Source organism: Natrix helvetica (genome assembly GCF_964273705.1).
Source record: "Natrix helvetica genome assembly, chromosome: 6".
Classification (NCBI taxonomy): Eukaryota; Metazoa; Chordata; class Lepidosauria; order Squamata; family Natricidae; genus Natrix; species Natrix helvetica.
The window spans coordinates 31,024,092-31,049,061 of NC_138553.1; the positions used below are offsets into that span (position 1 = coordinate 31,024,092).

At 39.4% G+C, this 24,970-nt stretch overlaps 1 protein-coding gene across 1 annotated transcript in view; it reads left to right on the top strand.

The window, feature by feature from the left end:
* CACNA1I (calcium voltage-gated channel subunit alpha1 I) overlaps window positions 1-24,970 on the top strand; it is a gene marked incomplete at its 5' end in the record, with an annotated part of 332,383 nt that overhangs the window by 270,256 nt on the left and 37,157 nt on the right. The window contains 12 exons of the mRNA XM_081958124.1: window positions 925-1,042; window positions 3,923-4,078; window positions 5,300-5,408; window positions 7,315-7,484; window positions 9,715-10,131; window positions 11,096-11,196; window positions 13,347-13,470; window positions 14,134-14,202; window positions 15,067-15,251; window positions 19,440-19,566; window positions 21,962-22,087; window positions 23,375-23,464. Coding sequence (XP_081814250.1) covers window positions 925-1,042; window positions 3,923-4,078; window positions 5,300-5,408; window positions 7,315-7,484; window positions 9,715-10,131; window positions 11,096-11,196; window positions 13,347-13,470; window positions 14,134-14,202; window positions 15,067-15,251; window positions 19,440-19,566; window positions 21,962-22,087; window positions 23,375-23,464 — 1,792 coding nt within the window. The remainder of the gene's footprint in view (window positions 1-924; window positions 1,043-3,922; window positions 4,079-5,299; window positions 5,409-7,314; window positions 7,485-9,714; window positions 10,132-11,095; window positions 11,197-13,346; window positions 13,471-14,133; window positions 14,203-15,066; window positions 15,252-19,439; window positions 19,567-21,961; window positions 22,088-23,374; window positions 23,465-24,970) is intronic.

The window sequence follows — 24,970 nt, forward strand, 5'->3', positions numbered from 1 at the left end:
TGTTTTTACTACTAATGCTGCATTGAGAAGTGAAGTTGATGGGTTGTTTTGGGGATATATCTGAGGAGGCCACCAGTTATGAACATCAGAGGTTCCATTTTGATCCTATTTCACAGGTTTGTTTTACATTTGGGGAAACTCATAAAGATTTCCCTTCTTGTTTTGAAAGGGAATAATAGAATGTAAATAATTTAGATAATCATTATTTAAGAATTTGAAAACAAGCAGACACTGATTGATGCTTTACAGCTTGCCTCCAAAGGTTGTGCTGCATCACTGGAGGCTTTTAAGAAGGGACCGCACAGCCATTTGTCTGAAATGGTATAGGGCAGTGATGGCAAACCTTTTTGACACTGAGTGCCCAAACCGGAACGTGCGTGGGTGCAAGTGAGCCCATGCGTGCACTAGAGTACCGGAAACCCAAAGACCAGCTGGCCAGCATGCATATACCTGTTTTTGGGCCATTTGGGGGGGCATTTTCAGACTGTTTTGGGGGTCATTTTCATGCTGTTTTTGGAGCTGTTTTCAGGCTGATTTTTGTGCCATTTTGGCCCTGAAAACAGCCAAAAAAACAACCTGAAAATGGCCTGAAAACGGCCCAAAAATGGCCTGGAAACCCAAACATAGCCTGAAAATGGCCCCAAAATAGCCCGGGAAATGACCAGGTTTTTTGGCCAGATTTTGGCAGTTTTCCTGCCATTTTGTGGCACTCCAGCGCCCATGAAGAGCAGCTGGCGACAACGTGCATGCCCACAGAAAGGGCTCTGTGTGCCACCTCTGGCACGTGTGCCATAGGTTTGCCATCACAGGTATAGGGTCTGCTGCTTGAGCAAGGGGTTGGACTGGAAGACCTCCAAGGTCCCTTCCACCTGTGATGTTCTATGTTCTTTTAAAAACCATAAAATGTTTTTTTCTCCCATACAGCATCCTTGGAATGCACATCTTTGGTTGTAAATTTAGTCTTAGAACTGACACAGGAGACACAGTCCCTGACCGGAAAAACTTTGACTCCTTACTTTGGGCCATTGTCACTGTATTCCAGGTAAGTCCAAAGTAGGGCAAGGAACAAAGAGGGGATAGAATTTAAACTTTCAATCTTCTTATCATAGAACCGTATTCCATTGTGTTTCCATAAACGAGAGCTCACTCAGACTGATAATACCTTATCTTGAAACCTACTGACTTTCACAAATAGAACTGCCCTTCCTATTGTACCTTTCACACTGCAGTAATCTGTGGGTATTACTCCTTTCCAGAGATTGCCACTGACAATGGCATAGTACAATTTAGTTAGAGGCATATGCTCATAGAAATAATGTCTTGATTGCACCCTTTCCCATGCTATGAGAAATATTCGAATAGAAATATTAGAAACTTTTCCTGTTGGCAAATTATTTTGAGTGTGTGTGTGTGTGTGTGTGTGTGTGTGTGTGCGCATGCGCGTATTCAGGTCTTGGCGTATTCGGGTCTTTTCCTGTGTACGATTGAGAGTATCTTGGTGATGTTTTGATGAAGTCCCACCGCCATCTTCAAGCTGGTGCCTTCGGCTTCGTGCTTGTGCGAGCAAAGTGTGATCGGGGCTGCTGTCTTTCTATAAATATTGGTGTGTGTGTATGTGGAGTGCTGCTTTGTTGGCTGTGTTGTTACATCTTGATTAGTTGATGGAGTTGATGTATGCAGATTAGTTGGCTGTTTTGTAACATCCTGTGTGGCTGAGGTACAGCTATCCAAAATAAATACAACCCCCTAAGCACATACTAGCTCTCACCAACCACTGCCTAACCAACACATACTTCATCCACAATGGACAAAGATACAAATAGATAGAAGGAGCACCTATGGGATCAGCCCTCTCACCCATCATCGCAAACCTATACATGGAACATTTTGAAACTAACGCCTTAGATAAAACTGAACCCAAACCCAAACTCTGGGTTAGATATGTAGATGACACTTTCGTAATTTGGCCACACGGGAAGGAAAAACTGGACAACTTCCTCACATATCTCAACAGCTTACACCCCAAAATACAATTCACTATGGAAATAGAAGCTAACAACCAACTTCCCTTTCTGGACGTCCTAATCTACAAAAACCCAATGGCTCCCTAGGATACACCATCTACTGGAAAAAAAACACATCAACCGCTACTTAAACGCACAAGCCCATCCCCACCCTGCACAGATCAACTCCGTAGCCAAGACCCTCATCTCCAGAACCAAATGCCTAGCTGACAAAGACAACCTGAAAACTGAATTACACACTCTCACAAATGTATTAATTTTCAATGGATTCCAAAGAAATACAATTACCAACCTAATCCAAAAGGAGACACACACATCCCAAGAACCAAGACACAGAACAGGACAATGGCATTGCCCTCCTCCCTTACATCAAAGGCACCACAGATAAAATCAGCAAAATTCTCCACAAACACAATATCAAGACAGCTATGGCACTGACCAAAAAATAGCCAACATCTTAAGAAACCCCAAAGACAAGATCCAGCTAGAAAACCAAAGAGTCTATGAAATACTATACAAAATCTGCCCAGCCACATACATTGAACAAACTAATAGGAGAATAAATGCACGCATCGCAGAAGACAAGAACACAGTCAGAAAAGAAGAAAAAACTTCCTCCCTTTTCCAGCACCTTAAAGCAACAGGACATGAAATTGATTTTGAAGGAACCAAATTAATCTCCAAAACTGAACACTTCAACAAGAGAATAATTATGGAAGCTATCAAAATAGAGAAACACCCCCACAACATGAATAAACATGACAATACCTCCCGCCTACCAGACATCTGGAAACTAGCCCTAGTCAACAAACAAGTCCCAGCCACAGGACGCCACCACCAATCACCCTCACCAGACTCAAACCCAAATCCATCCCATAGACAAAATGCAACTACCATTCAGAATCCAAACTACGGCGGCATCACCAACTGCTGCACTCCCCTCCAACCCCCACACAAAGCAAACTGACACATGCCATGAACACATGGCCAGACTGCAAACCCGGAGCCAAACCAAAACCCAGGATGTTACATCACAGCCATCTGCTCAGGACATTACATCACAGAACTCAGGAGGTTACAACGCAAAGGCTCAGGATGTTACAACGCAGCCAACCTCCCAGGATGTTGCAGCACAGAACTCAGGATATCACTACACTAAAGTTCAGGATGTCATCACACAGCCCAATACCTAGGTGGTTACAACACAAAAGACTAATGGGCACACAGCTAGTACCTCAGCCACACAGGATGTTACGAAACAGCCGACTAATCTGCATAAATCAACTCCATCAACTAATCAAGATGTAACAACACAGCCAACCAACCTGCTTACAGCAACAAAGCCAGCACTCCACACAGGGCCGGATTTAGATGAAAAGAGGCCCTAGGCTATTCCACTTATGGGGCCCTTTCACCTCCCATTTTTAAGTTTTTGTAAATTACATGAGAGATAATAAAATACATCATTACTGTGATATATATCAATATTTTAAATGAAACATGTTGTAATTGGTACTAACCGTTATAAAAAATGTGGCACGGATAATAAATAAAAATAAAAGGCCCCTCTTGATCTTGAGGGCCTAGGCTGAAGCCTAGTTAGCCTATAGGAAAATCCGGCCCTGACTCCACACACACCCCACCAATATTTATAGAAAGACGGCAGCTCCGATCATGCTTTGCTCGCACAAGCACGAAGACGAAGGCACCAGCCTGAAGATGGCGAGTGGGACCTCGTCAGAACGTCACCAAGATACTCTTAATCTTACACAGGAAAAGATCTGAATACGCCAAGACCTGCATATCTGTACCCATGAAAATCTACGAAAACATACATATCCCATATTTCTGTCATTTGTTCTGGACTTAACTATAAAACCTTAAACTTTACCACTCAGATCTTGACACAGGAGGATTGGAATGTTGTACTTTATAATGGCATGGCCTCAACCTCCCCATGGGCATCACTTTATTTTGTGGCTCTCATGACCTTTGGAAACTATGTTCTCTTCAACCTACTGGTGGCGATCCTAGTGGAGGGATTCCAGGCAGAGGTGAGTTGCTACACCAATTGCTTTCAGGAAGGTCAGTTGCAAATAAGGAAGAGATTCAGGATTCAGATTCCCAATGATTTAGAAGTCAATCCTTGTCAACCAGGCTTTGCTTTGAACAACAGCTGTTATCACTCCCACCAATACATACAGTTTCCATCAGGTGGAACTATTGGGAGTTGAATTTGACACATTTGATAAATACAGAGTGGAGGGAGATTGTTTTAAATTATGTTTTGTTGGGAATGATTGTGGAAAATTATGACTACCAATTCATGAGTTTATGGCATCTAAGGATAGAAAAGGCATGTATTTGGAATAGAATGTAATGAACTCAATTTATTTTCTTGCAAAATGTGCTCAAATCAGAAATGCATACAAAAATATTACTATTTATTTAATCAATTTATATGGCTGCTCATTCCTCAGAGTGACTAGTCAACAACAAAGCAAAGCAAAAAGAACCATAAGGTCTGACTGTCAAAACCTATGAATACTATCTCCCAGGATGGGCACATCCAAATATACGGGGGAGGGAAGGTTCCTAAAGGTAAAGATAAAGGTTCTCTTTGCACAAATGTGCTAGTTCCTGACTCTAGGGGGTAGTGCTCATCTCTGTTTCAAAGCCAAAAAGCCAGCACTGACCAACGACACCTCTGGTCATGTGGCCGGTATGACTAAATGCCAAAGGCGCACAGAACACTGTTATCTTCCCACCAAAGGTGGTTCCTATTTTTCTAATTGCATTCTTACATGCTTTTTAACTGCTGGGTTGGCAGAAGCCAGCTAGGAGGGTCATAACAAATTGCATCTGGAGGTGAAGGGGACATTCATGAAGGTAGATGCTACCAGGGAAAAGGCACACTTTGTGTGTCCAGCCTGATGGCATTGGCAGAGAGAAGAGACTTGTAGCAGGCCCAACCCGAAGGAGTATGTGGGATTATAGTACATTCCAAATGTTTATATTAATTGGATCCAGATTATAATATATACACATTTTCAAATGAACTTTAAAAAATACAGATGCTGTTTTAGTAGGCATTATAAAAAAAGAAAATCAAGCCATTCAGACATTCCTTCCCACCTAATAATCTGAATGCTATTGTTTCTTTCATGCAGTGGTATATTATCCAATTATTTCCATAAAGCATTTTTTCACCTTTGCAATACTCTGAAATCAAAGGGAAATCACTCTGTTGCTCTCATGATGCTCACAATTCCCAGGTCTTTGCATTTATTTTCCCAATGCAGGGTGATGCTAACCGCTCATATTCAGATGAGGACCAGAGTTCATCAAATATTGAAGAATTTGACAAGTTCCAGGACAGTTCAGGTATTAGCAGGGAATACACAATGTGTATGTCTATATAAAAACCATATAACATCTTGGAAAGTATCCTTCCTTCCTTCCTTCCTTCCTTCCTTCCTTCCTTCCTTCCTTCCTTTTGCTCCAAGATATGCTCTGGATCCACAGAGACGAATCCTTCAGTCCATTTACATTTGCAGTTCACATACATTTCTAAGGAATATTTGTTGCATTACAATGCAGAAATTCAGATGTTCTTTCTTCTATTCAAGATGCATAACTTAAGAATATCATTCTTAACAGGATTGCATAACAGAGGTTTATGCAATCCTGATAAAATTAATATAGTTTCATTGGCATAACAATAATGATGATAAAAGTGTTCAAATCAGTTTCTCAGTTGAGTTTCAATCAGACCCCTAGTGCTCAAACTGCACAAAAAATAGTTAACTTTCAAAACCATAATGAAATATCTAGTGGCTACTGATTTAGCAACACCAAATTTTGGATGAATTAAATCAGTAAAAGCCAAGATGAAAGAAATTGATCAATACATTTGGGAAGAGCAATCTGAACCTAGAATTACACGAAGCTTGTCAGATCTCCATTTTGCTGCCCTTGGAGCTATGATTTCTGAAAAGCAATGGCACAATTTTCTGACATTTTGAAATGGGAAATGGATGAAAACTGTTGTATAAGCTCTAAAACAAGTTTATCACGAAAGCAAAATAAAAGCCCAGGCCCAGGCAAGTGATATGATTATCTGCACACTTTGCAAGCCTGAGCCACCTTAAAAGCATCAAGCATGACCCTTGGCTACAAAAAGATTTCTTGCCAAAGTTAACAATTCAGAATATTTTAAAAGAGCATGAGAAAGCTCAATTATATAGATTATAAAGCTAAGTCAACTTGCAGGAACAATCTATGTTGGAAGAAGTTCAAAAGATCTAAGAAAGATGAGTCCAAGCAATCACTTTTGGAAACAAAGACTGAAAAGGAAATCAGAACTTTAGCATTTGAAGACCAAACACAAATGAGAAATTGCATTTTGCAGTGTTTCTCTGAGTAATGTTGTATGTTTTTGCACTCCAATTTCGCACCAGACATGCCAATGGCTATAAAAGTCGATTTCCCCTATTTTCAATCAAAAGAAGGACAGAGAATGATATCCAGCGCCACAAATTACTCCTGGTATTTAGTTTTCTCTCCTAGCTTGGTAATTCTCATTTTTTTGTTTACCTAAAATTGCAGTGCATGTACAAAATTTGATGCTAGCTGGGAACGATGGCAATTATAGTCTCCAACTCATTTGAAGAATGGAAAATACATTGCACCATTCCAATCTGCTTACTTTTATTAAATTTGGGATTGGGGATGAAATGTGCAAATAAAATGATGACACAAATTTCACCCCTTGCATATTTGTGATGCAGGAGCAAAAGTGTGATGGTGCTTGCTTTGTGATTTCATAACATACATTTTGTCATTCTGGTATCATTGTGGCGAGCTGCAGACACCTGTGTATTCAGCACAAATTTACTTCTGAACTGTTACCACTGGACTATCTTTGCCTACTCTAGTAGTTCTCATTCTGTTACAGTGAAAGAAACTTATGGTGGTAAATGTTAAACAAATATTAAAGGATAAGGGGTTTTTTTTTCACTTTAATGGAGCAGAGTTTCCTCAAATATTTCCAAGCTTCTGTAAGCATAGCATAAAACCTTATTAGAACAGGAACATGAAGAAAGAGGGAAAAGGGATTAATTTATTTCCATATTGTTCCTTGTTTTCTACAGGCATAACCTATAGGATTAGAATATATGTATGTTGAACTGTTTATTTTACAGCACAAATTACTTTTAAAACATCTTCCCTGGATATTATCTCTCTTTCTCTCTGTGTTTTGTCTGTTTTGTTTTTGCTTTTTTCTCAGATCCAAAGCTTTGTGCAATTCCCATGACTCCAAATGGACATCTTGACCCCAGCCTTCCTTGTCTAAACCAGCCTGGGGCAAGTGCTGGAATGATGAATCCATCCCGCAATACTCTGCAGTCAGATATCCTCATGGCCCTTGAATCTCGGAAAAGCAGTGTGATGTCTTTAGTAAATAAATTTAAATCCATCTGCAACATACTTAAGTTAACAGTTGTACAGTATATTAGGATCATCTTCCAACTCCAATATTTGAGAATTTGGCCTTTAATTAGTAGAATCATTATGTAAACTTTTCCACTTATATATTCTGCAATAAGCATGTTTGATTGATATCTATGCACTTTCCCTACCCCTCTTCATTTAACATGGTAGCAAAGGGGATAATTGATTATTTTCCCCTATATTGAAAGGAATAGGATTATACAAAATAGCTAAGAATTGATACCGAAGAATTGACAACTACTGGCTGTGATGTAATAAAAATAAGAACAATGCAATTAAATGTATATCTAGTGTAAGCCTTTACTTTTCTAATTTACAAATAAACTAGCTTGATGTGCTCAAAGGACAGTCTTTGACTCTCCAGATGATTGTATCATACTATCTTTTGTTATGACCACCAGCTAGGACAGCGATGGTGAACCTTTTTTGGCTCGCGTGCCACAAGTGGGGGGAGTGCGGGGGGCGTGTGCGGGCGTGCCACACCCATAATGCAACACGCAATCCCCCAGTGCACATGCCGCACAACGCGCCCCCCCCCCAATTTTTACATGCCTTTTTCGGCCTCCCCAGGCTCCAGAGGCTTTATAGGAACCTGGGGAGGGCGAAAAGAGCCTCCCCTGCCCACCCCCCCGGAGGCCCTCCGGAGGCTCCAGGGACCGTCCGGAGGCTTCCCTGAAGCCTTCGGAACGCTTAAAACCACCCTCCGAGCAAACCGGAAGTCACTTCTGGTTTGCTCGGAGGGTCGTTTTAAGCGCTCCAAAGGCATCAGGGAAGCCTCCGGACGGTCCCTGAAGCCTTCGGAGCGCTTAAAACGACCCTCCGAGCAACCCTCGGAGGGTGGTTTTAAGCATTACAAAGGCTTCAGGGAAGCCTCCGGACAGTCCCTGAAGCCTCCGGGGGGGGAGGCTCTTTTCGCCCTCCCCAGGCTCCTATAAAGCCTCTGGAGCCTGGGAAAGGCGAAAAATAGCTTTTAAAAAGGTGATCTCAGCTGGCCAGCGCGCGCATGCACACTGGCCAGCTGACAGGGCAGCGCCTCGCGTGCCCTGACAAATGGCTCCGCATGCCACTTGTGGCACGCGTGCCATAGGTTCACCATCACTGAGCTAGGATGATAATTTGGGAGTCCAACATAGTCTGGGGGAGTTAGAAATTTCCCATCCATACTAGACACAATCCTAGACTTGGAGACAAAGAACAAAGTTCAATTCCATTTCAGCAAAAAGTGGTCTTGAATGATAATAGTCATCATATTAAAGAAGACATTTACTTGAATAGGATTCACAAAAGGAGAGAAGATCTTTTTCCATTGTGTTTGCCACCTAGAGAGACTAAGGGAGATGACGTTGATGGAGATACACAATATTTGTTACCAAAGTGTCATTATAAGATGTCATATAATATTTGGTGGAGGCTCAGGCAGATGCTTCATTAAATCATACGAGTATAAGCAGAGAGAGGAGATACAGCAGAGCTAGGTTTGAAAAATTGTGTTACTATAGCGAATTTCAATCAAAGTAGTTTTGGCCTGTCTGTGGAGTTTATTTCCTGGTCTGGCCTATCTAGTGGAACTGACACCACCTGGAGTCTTATAACTATTTCCATTAATATTACTTTTTTTAAAAAAATAAGGCTATATTTTAAACGTTTAATTAAGTGATTTAGTGCATTAATTATATGTGTAATTAAATGTTTTTAATTAAGTTTTCACTTAAAGAGCCAATTTGGTGTAGTGATTAAGGTGTTGGCCTAAAAACCAAGAAGCTGTAAGTTCTAATTCCACTTTAGACATGAAAAATGGGGAAAATAGGAGGAAGAAGAATTATTGTGGGCGTTCATCACCTTGAGTGATACATGAAAAAGGGTAGGATAAAAACAAAGAAAAGTGATGCATCCAAAAGGAGAACGCTGAATATTTGTAACACCCTCAGTTACTGAATAAGATGAAAAGAAACTGAAGAGTTTTTCTCATTTTTCCATGCATTAGTCCACTTATCTATTTCATTACTCTTGTTTTTTTGAGAAGGGAACATTAGGTGGGAGTTAAGTCTTACAAATGCAGTAGTATAAAATGTATAACAAATAAATAAAAATATGTTGGTGCATGACTGAAACTATGTCAACCTCTTGTTTTGAGTGGGAGCACTAAATGTTTTTTTTTCTTTTGGCTTTCTTACAGTCTAGCTCGCGTAGCTCTCATCACCACGGGGCTCGGTATCATAGCGGAGGCTGGGGAAGCAGACGTTCCAGTTGGAACAACCTTGCTCGAGGACAGAGCCTCAAACACAAGCCTTTTTCAGCTGAACATGAATCACTTCTATCTGGGGAGCGGCACACGATAACAGAGGCAGAAGGAGAAAGGCCAGTAATTCACCATCATCGACGGACATTTTCATTGGATACCAAAGATTCCTCTGAACTGGAATTGGCTCCAGCAGTCTCATCCGGGCACAAGCCATCATGGAAGATAGGAGTGTCTCTAGGGTCAAACAAGCACCAGGACTGCAATGGTAAAATGCCCACAATCGCTAAGGATATCTTTCCAGAAATGAACAATCGGAAAGACCATGGAGAGGATGATGAAGAGATAGATTATGTAAATATTTATTCGTTCATTCATTCATTCATTTAAATGTATTGACCACATACCTTATCACAAGGTAACTGGGTGCTTTACAATATTAAAAAGATAAAACATTACAAAACCTATCAACAATAAAAAGATAAATACTCAACTTTAACTAAAAGATGGGAAGGGAGGTAGTGGAATGAACATGTCTGTCAGCAACCTCCAACTTGAAGCCCCCTCATAGGAGCTCCAGGCCAACTGGCAGAGCCAGGTTTTCTTGTGAAAAGTCAGGAAGGCTGGAACCGACCTCATTCTGGGGAGCAGGATGATCCAAAAGGCAGGTGCTGTGGCAGAGAAGGCTCTTCTCCTGGACCTGCCAGAATGCCTTGGCCAATGGGGCCCGCAGCAGCATGCCTCTTCTGCTGGCCTGGGTGGGGTAGGCCAATCCCGTTGGGATGAGATGGTTCTGCAATATACGTTCTATCTTTACTAAACAAAATTTAAAAATGAGAAAAAAATGTAGTAAATGAACAGATGAAAAAGAAAAATCACAACAAAGCTTTAGTGTGATTCCTTCTACAGTGATCCCTGGAAGAAGATGTCATCGTAGCATCCCATTAAGGAGGAAAAGTAGATTGAGAGACAATCCAAACAGTTCAAGAGTCTCAAAGCAAATTATTTTACTGCAGTATTCTAGCTGTTATTCATTGTTCTTCCATTCCATTCCTATGTGATAAACAATTTCATGACAGATCAGAGCAATACTTCTGAATTCTCTGATTATGTATCATGGCCTTATTGGTATAATCATTGTTATGTTTTTATAACATGCAGAAGTGATTATAGTGATTATAATTAATATCTATAATGTTAGATAGTGAACAACTAAAGATCAGTACATGAGTGATTTTCAGTTGGGCATGATAGATACAGAAGAAAGGGGGAAAAGTACTGCTCAACTGCTCCTGATTTTCTGCTTCTGCCTCTACAGAGCCTGTGTTTCCGTATAAAGAAGATGATAGAAGCCTACAAGCCAGACTGGTGTGAGTTGCGGGAAGATTGGTCCATCTATTTATTCTCACCAGAAAACAAGTATGTTTCATTCACTTGTGTTTTAGGGAACGGAGATTCAAATATGGATTTATCACCCTGTCTTCAATTTTAGCGTAGAAATGATTTAACTGTTTGCAGTCATACAAGAAGACTTACTTTTCAATTGTATATTCAGGTTATCTCTCTATATATAAGTGTGTGTGTGTGTGTATGTGTGTGTGTGTGTGTGTTCCAGCATACCTTTGGAGCACCTCGAGCAATTTCAACCGAACTTGGTACACAGATGACTTACTCTCTGGAAAAAAATATTGTGGGGTAAGACACCCCTAAAACCCCTTGGGCTATGTGTTCTGTTAAGATACAGCCTGTTGTGCCTTAAAATGGATTCTACTGTACTGTTGTAAAATGACTTCTACTGTACAGTGGACTTGCCATGGTAATGGTTTCACAGTACTCCACAAGGGGGCTCCCTCTGGTAAGGGGGAAAATCCAACATTAAAAATTAATTTTGGTCCAGACATTTCCACTCTATAAATAAATACTCGGGCAACACCAGGTTATCAGCTAGTCATACTATAAAATTAGGAACAATAATGAAACATTGCTCCTTTTTCTTTCCCTCCCCAACCCTTCCTTTGGTCTTGCTTTTGAATTTTGCTTTCCGTATTTTCCAGGTGACTCTATAGTGGCATTTTATCTTAAGACCAAGTGGTGTAAAATATACATCATCATCCCATTCTCCTGATTTTTTTTTTAACTTAGTGTTTTGTACTTTTCCCATATTACTCTGGCTCTATTTCCCCAATGATTATAGTTTCAGCATATTCTCAAATCATATGCATTTAGGTTTATCCACTTTGAAAACCAGTGAAGATTATTTAGAGCTGTAGAATCTACTTTGAAACATTTTCTCCCACTTTCTCCTTTGATCTCTGTCGGCATAACAGGTATGCAGGCAAGAAATTTGTTTTTTTCTGCATAATCACTCAGTATCTATTTTTAAACCTGCATTTCCGTCCTTATTAAGTAGAGATGCATATACTTGCCATGCTTAACAACAACATCATGACTGCCCACTTCATGGATAATTGCAGCAGTGTGTTGTGACTTGTGGCATGGTGCTTAAGGAGTAAATACAAAATCCTTAACCTTTCAAAATGTTCCTACATCTCCCAAAGTACGAAAGTATGCATTGGTGTATCACATTATAAAAACTGCATTCATAAACATGTGGTTGCCACACAATAGTTGCATTTGAGAAAATACAGGCTCCTACAACATGCCCTGAGCAAATAATATTGCAATTCAATAGGAAGTCTTACAGAAACTAAGGAATCTATTCTTGCTTTTAAAATGCAAGTTGATTGATCAATTATGTACTATCAAGTAGAAAATAACTACATGTGGTCCTCAATTTACAACAGTTTGTTTAGTGACCATTCCAAATTACCACAACATTGAAAAATGACTTATGACCGTTTTTCACACTAACAACCACTGCAGCATCCCCATGGACACATGTTCAAAATTCAGATGTTTGGCAGCTGGTTCGTATTTATGACGATCGCAGTATCCTAGAGTTGCATGATCATCTTTTTCGACCTTCTGACAAGCAAAGACAACGGGGAAGCCAGAGTCACTTAACAACCATGTTGCTAACTGAGCAACTGCATTGATTCACTTAACAACTGTGGCAAGAAATACCATAAAATGGGGCAAAACTAGCAACAAAAAAATTGGCCTCAATTCTGGTGAATTGAGGAAGTTGAAGACTATCCATAACTCTTTCTATTTTTCAATTTTGATTAACATCTAAAGTTTAATGTTGCACCCTTTTCCATCCCATTTGCCCTTCTTCCTTTAAATCTTCCAGGTGTCTCTGTCAACCATGTATGCACAACTTTTTCTAATCAAAGACTGGAATTTTTTTTTAGGCCATCAAGGATGAAGTCATGTTTGTAAGGATGGGATGATATCACCAAGGAGCTTGTTCACTATAAAATAGGTGTATTAAACCTTTTGGGGATGAAACAAATGTCTGAAGAGGATGTGTTTGAAAACTGGTGGGTTTGCCACCAAATTTTGTTAATGTGAACTGGGATGCATGGGGAGGCCTGCTATGACCATGATGTGTCCATTGTACATATATTCATAGATAACCTTTCATAGTTTATCCAACTGTCTTCCAGATTTCGCATTCTCTGCCAAACTATCATTGCTCATAAGCTATTTGATTATATTGTCCTGGCCTTCATTTTCTTGAACTGTGTTACTATTGCCTTGGAGAGACCTGAGATTGAACAGAGGAGCACAGTGAGTAGCTTTGTGTAATAATGAGTAGACTTGTAATTTTAAGAGTTAGAAACTCATAAAGGTTTTCTTCAGCCTCTAAATAGTACTGTATACCATAACTGGGTTTAATTCTAAGAACACTTTATGCTGTTCTGAAATATCCAGAGACGTTTGTTTCAGAGCGTAACAAAGATCATAGGGATATAAATAGTATTCAAGTGGTAGAAGACTGTTCTTGTGTCTATTCATAGTTAAGGTATGTAGGATAGTGACTGGACTCCCATAAAGATATATCTGATAGATGAGGAAGACCCATCTCCTTGGGCATGCCTGCATAGTGTGACCAAGAGGGTATAATAATACACATGATATATTTGTGTTTGTATTTTTAAAGATATTTGTGTCCCAAATAAGAAAAAAAAATACTTTAGTTGCTGGTTGATACAAATACATTTCTGCCTAAAAGGAATTTAATTGTATGATTGCACAGGGGGAGAACAAAGCAAATTATTTAAAATGCTGGGTTGGGAGATGCTTTTGAGACAACATACACAAATACACTATATTTTCAATCATAGCAATTCTTAACCTTAATGTAAGCACCATTTCCCCAAGCCCGTTGCAATAATTTAAATGGAAAGATACTTATTATATCTATTTTGAGGCTGCCTTTGATTGTTCTAGGAGAGAATCTTCCTCACGGTGTCCAATTACATCTTCACAGCAATCTTTGTTGCTGAGATGACACTGAAGGTAAGTTACCCACTGCCAAGTCATTCTTGCTGCGCTGGCTCAACTAATATCTTAAGTGGAAAAAGAGTGCCATTTTCACAATTATTTTCATCGGATGGTGTCACAGAATTTTTCAGTGCTGTGAAAAGGGAAAAACATTCTGTTGAGAAAGGATTACCTTCGTTATGAATTGGCTTTGTTTGCACTCATTTCAACAGATAGAAAAATAGATTTAGTAGTTGTTTAACTACTATTATCAAGTTCATTACATGATTCCCAATTAGCTAAAATTAATTTAGAAAAAAGCCAGATCTTTGGACGGAAAGAAGTTAAAAGCTTGCACTTTCAAGCATTTCAATGATGCTTCTCCCCAGTTATTTATTCTTCTTTGGATGAGAGAAAATCCATTTCAATCCAAAAATAAAAATGAATAAATATTTAGCATGGCCTTGGAGCTTCCTTTTTCAATTTCCTTCTACAGACTGAATCTGTAAACATTTCATATCTATTCTTACTTAACTAAAACGAATAATCATCTGTATGTGGATGAAAAGTTGTGTACAATAAGAGGGACTAGATGTCATCAGCATCTTGAAGTTGTTTAATAACTTTATACAAGATATTTCTTGGAGGAACTAGTCAAAGCTTCCAATTCTGATTCCTCTTTTTCTCAAAATTTATTCTGCTGAAAGAGATAAACAGCATGTTGGCGCAGTTGGTTATTGTATTTACGGTAATTGTTTACCTGTCATTATTACAATGAATTCTGTGACCTAATTAATCCATTTTTGAGGAATAAGAAGTGTACCTCACTAAAGGTATGATTTAGCTTTACTGATTCATTGTTTCATTTCACATGCTCATATGGTCCTTAATCTTCTCTAGGTAGTCTCTCTTGGTCTGTATTTTGGAGAACAGGCCTACCTACGCAGTAGTTGGAATATCTTGGATGGCTTTTTGGTGTTTGTATCCATTATTGATATTGTAGTTTCGGTAGCTTCTGCTGGAGGAGCCAAAATCCTAGGAGTGCTAAGAGTTCTCCGACTTCTGCGCACTTTACGCCCCCTGAGGTAAGATCCAAGAAAATAGACCTCACCTATATAATAACCCTGCATTTTATTTTCTCTCATGTGTTTGGCCAAATAAAAGAATTTAGTAAGGTAAAGCCTCTCTCAAATCAAACTCAGCTCCTAGTGTTTTCTTGCATGTAGACAGGGCTTTCTTGCCAACAATAGAAAAATGAGTTACCATTGCCTTCTTCAGAGGTGTTTACCTCAACTGCTAATCTAATCTATGGATTTTCTGGTAATCCCCATCTCCATAATAGGGAAATTTGACTCTGTTTCAGATTTTTAGAGCAGCCAAGGTTGACTAGGTGTAAGGACTATGAAAAAAAAAGTCAGTCACTGTTTGAAATTAAGGCAACAGAGTTTATTTACTGTATTGATTAATTAATTAAATGTGCATGCCACCCATCTCACCAGAGGTGACTCCACACATTCAATTAAAATGCACTAAAACATTAAAGCAATAAATAAAGATCATAAATTGAAATTGAAATTGAAATAAAACTAACCAGGATGGAGAGGGATCAAAGTGCATACAGGGAGGAAGTGGGGTGTTATTTACTCCAAAATGCCACCTCCAAAATGCCGTATCCCATTGGAGCCCCAAGCTAGGTGGCACATACATGTCTTCAAGGTCTTTCGAGAAAGTGGAAAGGGAGGGTACAGATCTCCCTTCGGAGGGCAGGCTGTTGCAGAGGGTGGGAGTCACAGCAGAAAAGGCTCTTCTTCTAGAGCCCACCAGCCCACCAGCTGAAATTATTTGTCTGGTGGGCTCCACAGCATTCTACCAGCCTGGGTGGGATGGGCTAATCCCATCAGGATTTAATGTAAGGTAAAGCTCTTAAAAGAAAAAAAAATAGTTCTCCTGTGTTCATAAATATTGTCATTTGCAGAACATCTCTTTTCAGTGATTGTGAATATATTTAATTATTGTTCAGTTTCATGGGTAGGGGGGAGAGATTGCTTGGTAAAAACCAATTTCCAAAGGAAATTCCATGAAACTTGTGAATTCTCTTTAAAGTTATTTATTTAAAAATACTTGGAATACTATGCAATATAACTTTGAATTAGGAGGTTTCCAGTTTTCTCTAGGTAGATTGCTTCTATTTTTTTTTAACACGTGGATGTATTATTACTATGAATAAACTCATTGATTAACTTTTGCCACTTTATTACATGTTGTGTTTGGACGTTTGCCCAGCAACATTTGAAATAAAGACAATAATTTAGAAAGTATTGTCATTTTTATTGCTGGCCCCAAATATTAACTTTAGACTTTCCCAAGTTCATGTAATTCAATTACAATATCAGATAGTGAAAGGAAGAGAGGCCACCCTGCCTTATGCCCTTAACTAAATCAATCTTTTCTGACTTAACATTACTTGTATAAATTGTAGCTGTTGCTTCTGCATCTATTCAATTAAGAATGATAATCTTAACAGCTGGCATAAGGAACAGCAATTTAAAGAACTGAGTATTTTTTTTAAAATACCCAGTGCAAACAATAAGACAAGCATTTGGGGGTAGGGGTAAAAAAATAAATTATCTTGAATCTTTCCTTTATAAAAGTGGATGTGATGAAGGCTTGGATTGTTCTTAACATTAGTGCCAAGAAGGGTTTTGCATCCAACCATGCTTCTAACCATGTCTCTTAAACCCATGTTGTGTCTAAGGATAATTATTCTCAATTTTTTCAATATATTAAGCAATTTGCTTCCATTTAAGATGAAACATATGGGGACGGGAGGAGTCTTCCTTGAATTCTTTAAAATTCACTGGTAGAGCATTTTTCTCCAGGACTCTTGCCTACGTTTACTTATTTTTTATTTCTTTATATTTCCCCCTCTGAATCTCAGTGATGTTCCTGTTATAGAAGTGTTGGTGTGATATTTCAAAGAAATATTTCTATCCTATCGTGGCATGTTATTTTAAGTTGCTGTAAAGAAACAGCTTTTTAAATAATTATGTTTTCCACTATCTTTTGACACATCAGCATCCACATCAGCATCCACAACAGCATCCACAACAGGGGTCAATACAGGCAAGATACCAGATGTGGTATCACAAGCCAAGAATCACACATACAAATATAGGAGGGGTTAGGCTTGGATTGCAATGCTGCCATCCTACCTGTTTTGACCATGGAGATGAAGGTTTGAATTTTGTTCACCTCTGCTAGTCACCAATCATTATTCTAATTGTGTTATAAGGGTCTCTGACCTGGTTGTTTTCTTACAGATATTTCATTACCAGACTAGGTAAGATCATCAGTAGATGTTAGGGTAAAATTTTCTGGTTGTTTATACCGTATGCTTGCCTCGATAATCTTGGTTGCACTAATGATGTTACATGGCCTGATAATGCCACATAATGGAATGAGCTCCCATTACTTGTCCCAGCTTCTGCCAACCTAGCAGTTCAAAAGCATGTACAAATGTAAGTAGAAAAATAGGAACCACCTTTGGTGGGAAGGTAACAGCGTTCCATGCACCTTCGGCATTTAGTCATGCCAGCCACATGACCACGGAGACGTCTTCGGACAGCACTGGCTCTTCGGCTTTGAAATGGAGATGAGCACCGCCCCCTAGAGTTGGGAACGACTATGTGTGAGGGGAAACTTTACCTTAGTGTGATAACAAAATGTCTGCAAGAAAAAGCCAAGCTTAGAGAACCAACCATTTAACACACAAGTATGGCTATTATATTTTGCCTTCAAAGTAATCAGTTGATTGTTTTATTATTGATCTATTTATAAACTTTCAACCAGGGAGTGACTCAAATAAGTGGCAAAAAGATGAAACGGTGCATCAGTGGAATAATTAATAAAGAAATACAGCCCAGCACAAAAATAGGTAGCTCTGGGGGAAAGAATAGCAATTAAAAAACAGTATTCCTGCCAAGTTTCAAGCCAGAAGTATTTAGCATCTAAGGCAAAGCATTACACTCATTAAGTGAGTAAGAAGACCTTTTGTAACATACCCAGCAGCAACTATTATTCAGGAAAAGCAAGAAATGCATGGGGAACAGGTATCCCTACCTCTACAAAGTAGCCAAGATGTTGGCCTACTAAAAGCAATGCAGCAAGCAAACCATAGCAGCAGGCAATGCTTTGAGCCACCAGCTGCAGGAAAACACTATAAGTAATACTCAGGTTACAACAGCAATTGTGACCAACAATTCAGTCACATGAGTGACATGGTCTAAGGCAGGGGTGTCAAACTTGATTTCATTGAGGGCTGCATCAGGGTTGTGTTTGACCACAGGGGCTGGGTGGGTGTGGCCAGTGTAGGCATGACCAGCTCAACATCACTTGATGCACCTCTCCCAGGATCGGCTGGGAGAGGTGCATCAAGGCTGTGACAGCCTCCTGCAGTGCTCTGCCAGTGAAAATGGAGCTCAAGAGGGCTGCACATGACCCTCCCAACTCTGTTTTTGCTGGTAGAGCACTGCAGGAGGACGTTGCAGCCCAAAATGGAGCATGGGAGGGCTGTGCACGGCCCTCCTGAGCTCCATTTTAGCTGGCAGAGGCACCATGGGCCTGTACTTCACTGTTTCCAGGTTGGTGCCATGGGCCAGATCTAAGCATCCTGTGGGCCTTGACTTTGACACTCCTAGTCTAAGGCATGATGTCACATGATTGTATTGTTTAGGGACAGCCATTCCTGTAGTCCAAGTTGCTATGGTTAAACAAAGATCTCACATGAAAGCAACATCTGACTTCTTGCAGGCTTCTCCATTGATTTTGCTTATGGGAAGCTGTCAAGGAACATCAGATAACATGATCATATGATTGAGGGAAGCTGAAACTTCAAGATCCCATTTTATTTCCCCATTATCTATGGCTGTAGCATGAATATTCCTCACTCAAGGACTACCTGTGGACCAGAAAATTTACGCAGAGGTCATATTTCCTGTGGGTATACATACTTGGAGAAAAAATAGCTTTTAAAAGTAATTTCCTTCATAGACATTAAATCCCTTAATTCTTTAGTTACTTTTTTCTACTTTTGAGAGAGGTTTACTACCTGGTAAGTTGCTTAACGTTTAGCTTTTGGTCTGATTTGTTAAGGCGAGATCTCCCAAGCCAACCATCTTGCAGAACTGCAAAGCAAACTTTCTTGGTATGATACTTCTCATGGAAAGTGAAGTATTGGGTTCTATCCTATAGTTCTCACAGTGCTCCTTTCTCAGGGTCATCAGCCGTGCTCCAGGTTTAAAGCTGGTGGTTGAAACTCTCATTTCATCACTCAAGCCTATTGGAAATATTGTCCTCATCTGCTGTGCTTTCTTTATCATCTTTGGAATTCTTGGAGTGCAGGTATGGTATCAACTAATATACAAAAGTATTGTAGGCATATACAGTATTTGTTGTTATTAATGGGGTGGTTGTTTGTTTGTTTTACAGTGTCAAATGCTTTTGAAAAGTATGGTTTGAAATGGATTTCCCCAACTTGGTAGTGTTGGGATTCTAGTTCTCCCAGTTCTTATCTTTAGTCTTGCTTTGTCAGGCATGAAAGATCAAGGCATTAGCAAGACTATGCATCATGCCTATGCATAGAAATCTTCTCAAGCAATGGTTAGCACCTCCTTGGAGTTAGATAAGGATCCACAAAATTTAAAGGGGGTTGGACTTACCTGTAGTTCGCTTGTGGCTACATAGGGATTCTAGGCTGATCCCTCTTTTAACTTAACCTCCAGTCCTGCCACTCCTACATTCTTAGGGTTAGGATGTATGAATAGAGTTCCATTTCTGGGCTGCCCATTTCCCCAACCTAACATTTATTAGTAATCAATATGTCCAATTTCCCACATGTAATAATAGTTCAAAGTCGACACAGTACATATATGTCAAAAGAGATGCCGCAAGCTTTTCTCTATCTTTGCAGTACCGTTGTTATAGACCAGCGATGGCGAACCTTTTTTGGCTCGCGTGCCACAAGTGGGGGGAGCGCGGGGGGGTCGTGTGCGGGCATGTCGCACCCATAATGCAACACGTGATCCCCCAGTGCGCATGTGCGCACAACGCGCCCCCCCCCATTTTTACATGCTTTTTTCGCCCTCCCCAGGCTCCAGAGGCTTTATAGGAGCCTGGGGAGGGCAAAAAGAGCCTCCCCCGCCCCCCCCCCAGGCCCTCAGGACTTCCGGGTTGCTTGGAGGGTCGTTTTAAGCATTCCGAAGGCTTCAAGGACCGTCCGGAGGCTTCCCTGACGCCTTTGGAGCGCTTAAAAGGCATCAGGGAAGCCTCCGGACGGTCCCTGAAGCCTTCAGAACGCTTAAAACGACCCTCCGAGCAACCCGGAAGTCCTGAGGGCCTCCGGGGGGGTGGGGGAGGCTCTTTTCGCCCTCCCCAGGCTCCTATAAAGCCTCTGGAGCCTGGGGAAGGCGAAAAATAGCTTTTAAAAATGTGAACTCAGCTGGCCAGCGCTAGCGCCTCGCGTGCCCTGACAAATGGCTCCGCGTGCCACTTGTGTCACGCGTGCCATAGGTTCGCCATCACTGTTATAGACTATTTTCTTTCTGCCTTAATACAAAGGTGGCTCTCTAACAGTGGTTGGAGAATAATGTGACCTAAAAAAAGGACAACAGAAAAAAAAAACTCTTGGAAATGAATCGCGTCCATTATTTTAATGGCTTTACTTCTTGATCTTTTCCCCATGTGCTGTGGAAAAAGAACAGGTTTCAAACTAACAAGCTATTAGGGTCTGGATTTTGAACCACAATAAGATGTAGTTGGATCGTAGGACTCAATGCTGAAATAATGTCTGGTCAGAGATGAGATGCCTTTGAGACAACCATTTTTAAAAAAACAACAACACCCTTTTCTTATTTCTCTGACTCCCTCCCCCCTCCATTTCAAGCATCCTCCAACAGCTGTTTAGAGATGGAAAGAAATGGCATTCTCTTTATTTTGGTCTACTTCTGTAAGAGTGGGTAATGCTTCTATCTTTATATAAAAATATACTAGAGTCTGTATTGCCAATTTCATGGAAGGAATAACTTCAAAATGTATAAGACATGCAGCAAAGTAGTTGTTCTCCTTACAACATAGTTTTTATGGATCTTCATCCATAAAAGGTGGGCCTATGCTTCAATTTGGCCTTCTGGCAGTCAAAGGACTACAACCAATTTATTTTGGTCTTTTATTTATTTAAATATAAAATATTGTTATTGATGTTTGCTGGATAAAGATGGGAACTGGAGGACTCTATGAGGCAAACTGCTACCATTCTCAATTTTTAATCCCCCAAAGTCATTGCCAAACTATTGTTCTGTGGTGGAATTTAGGCTATTTTTTGGAATTAGGAGTGGAGAATAGAAGTAATTTCCCTTTTAGAGGCCTTCCTTTTCCATTCTCAGCTGAGTACGCCAAACAAATGTAAGAAAAATGACTTAAAATCAGTACAAACATATAAAAAACATATAACACCAATCTCCCCCCCTCCTTTTTTTTAACAACACTGTATAATTCCTGTAGAGTTGAATAATTGGATGGAGCTAAGCATTTACTGGCTGGATGCTCTTCCTGACACAATGTAGCAGATATTTTTTTCTTTGCACTCTAGTAGAGAAACATCTGCCATTACTTAGAATTGAACTCTTAACCTTCTTAGTGGGAGGCGAGCATCTTCACCATTAGGTCACCATGTTGTTCATATAGCAATCTCTTATCCTTTTATTCTTTCAATGTCTGACAAAATCCCTTTTTCTTGTAGCTTTTCAAAGGAAAATTCTACCATTGCCTGGGTGTTGATATCCGAAATATCACAAATAGGTCTGACTGCATGGCTGCCAATTACAAATGGGTGCATCACAAATACAACTTTGACAATCTGGGCCAGGTAAATATAGACTCCTCCAAAGTATATTAGACCTACTTAAGAGTCATCTGTAGCAGGGCTGTACCTTCAAATATTTACGTAGATGCCTTCACAAATTCCTAATCGTAGTATTATTTTGCTTAGGTTATCTTCAAATTATTTCTTCTTACATTGGTAGAAAATGAGAGTTCTTGGTAGAGGCCAGTTAATCAGAATGACAAAGAGGCATTGTTAAACACTTCTCTTAATTTCAGTAGAAAATATTTATGTATGTAGGTATTTAGTATGTTAATTTTCAGACAATTCTTCAGCCATATTTTTCCTGGGTCAAAATACAATACGATAATCAATATTTTTGTTATTAAAGGAGTATAGCACTCCAGTTAAATAAATAATCAACATATTAGCTTCATATTGTACGTAATGGCCATGTAAATAGTGCTTAACTTTGTCTTAAATCAGGCCTAAATTATATTGGATACAGTATTTAAATGGATCAAAAAAGTAATCCTTGACCCATCACTTGTTCATATAACAATGGTTCAATCTTGCAACCAAGAATGACATATGATGATTCTTCCAACCTGAGTGCTTTTTTTTTGTTTCACACCTGTGGACAAAATATTGCAAACTGAACACTATCTGCATCTACAATATATTTGGTGAATTTTTAGAGAAGGACTCTCTTTACCCTCTTTCTCTCACACATAGTATCTGGACTAAGTTGCATTTTACTCCTCTGGAATGCACCCCCTCCCTCCTAGGAATCCACCTCCTTATTACACTCTATCGCATATACATAGTTTATCCAAATCTCTCTGATTTGCCATTTAATTTATCTTATATGTATTCTGTTTAATTATTTATGCTACACTACATTCAGAAACCTGCTAGCAATTTTCAAATGTAAAAAAAAAAATCAGTCGGGTGTAGGGGAAACAGCTATATAGGAATAACAGGGAAGGACATTGAGAGTTGGAGGTTTAGACAAGATATTAAGAAACACCTTTTTCAGGAAAAGAATTGCTGAGGAATGGACATGTTTGCTCAGGAAAACTGCTGAGTTTTAGGATATAGGGACCTTTAAAAGAATAAACTCTGGGGTTTTTTTTATGGGATGCTTTATATTTCTGATTCATTTATTTCCTGTTTCTATACACAATAAATTAACTCAGAATTCATTAGCATCTTTATATGTTTTCTTAATGGATACGCTGTGTGGTGGAGTTGGTGAAGAAACTGTACAGAGTACTGTAATTTTTATCTTTTAAAATGCATAAAACTATGTGACAATCTCATATATTTCAGGCTTTGATGTCACTCTTTGTTCTGGCTTCCAAAGATGGCTGGGTTAATATTATGTACAATGGACTGGATGCTGTGGCTGTGGATCAACAGGTAGAGAAGATACCTCACACCTTCATCTTTCAGATTGTTTTGAACTGGATTGTTAGGCAGACTGGATGGCCTGCCATGCCATGCCACGCCACGCCACGCCACGCCACACCACACCACACCATACCATACCATACCATACCATAATGATTCAGAGACAGAGAACACACACATATATGTACTGTATGTATATTATTATGTTGGTCCCTCCCCTTCTCCCATTTGGGCATAACTTTTCTAATTTGTTGTGAATACCACTGTTATACCAGAAGCAGATTATCTTTCAGGTAACTAACAAGGATAAAATGTCAAATGCTTCCCCCCCCCCTCTTATTTGTTTGATAAAAATGTGAGGTGACCATTGTCTTCTATACCTCCTAGTGGTCTTACGGTTGTGACATATGTTTTGGAAGCTCAGGATATGATCTTCTGATTTCTACTCTCTGGCAGTCGTTTCCATCCTAAAAAAGTTCTCATGGCTGACAGCTACAATCTAATGCTTTTCCTGTTCAGTTTAATAACAGGAGTGCACTTTCCAAAACAGATGGTGGCTGCATAGGACCAGACAGTCTTGATGATATATTACACCCACACTGTGATCTCTGTTCTCTTCACAAAGCAACATGGTTTTATTTCTGACAGGCCTTTTGAAAGAACTATTTACTAGTCCAGCCTCCAAATAGTTATAAGGATGTTTATTTACATTTATAAATAAACAAATGTTTATTTACATAGGGGAATATACAACTACGAAGACACTGGAAAAACTGCATGTTTGATGAAATGAAAGTTTCTCTGTACATTTAAAGACTTTCCAATCCGAGGATTAATTTGTTTCATATTAATTCGTTTAATGATATACAATAAATTTTGTTAGAGGGAAGATGTTTAGACATGTTACTATTAGATGGGTGCAGAGCTGGTTGAACAATTGTAACTGATTGTTATATTTCCAGCTCCTGATCAGTCTGGGAGGAAACATTGGGACCTATGCAGTTCTGTGAGTTTAGAAAATACAGTAGTGAGATGTGCAAATGACACATGGATGTAGGAGATACAAAGGACAGAGGATAGCGTCATGCTTTAAGAGGATGTTAACAGGCTGGAACAGTGGACAGAAACCAACAAAAAGAATAGGGTCCTTAATTTGGGTAGGAAAAATCAGAGAAGTGGTCTTGGTGAATCACAAGCTGAACATGAGCTAATAGTGTGATGTAGATTCCCAAACAAATAGTTTAATGATTATATTATTATAATTATACTATGTCTGTGTTGATAATATTACTATTGGCATGTCTGATCATTTTGATAGTTATTTCTTTCTTATACTAACCTGTATGTATCGTATGTTATATTATAAGTCATTTTGCATCATGTGATTGAAAAGGCGTAGATGCATTTGTAAGAGATAAATTATTACCCCAGGCTACATGCATTAACAGGTGGTCCTCATTTAATGACCACTTGTTCAGCAACTGTTTCAACCTCCAAAGGTGCTCAATGAGTGAT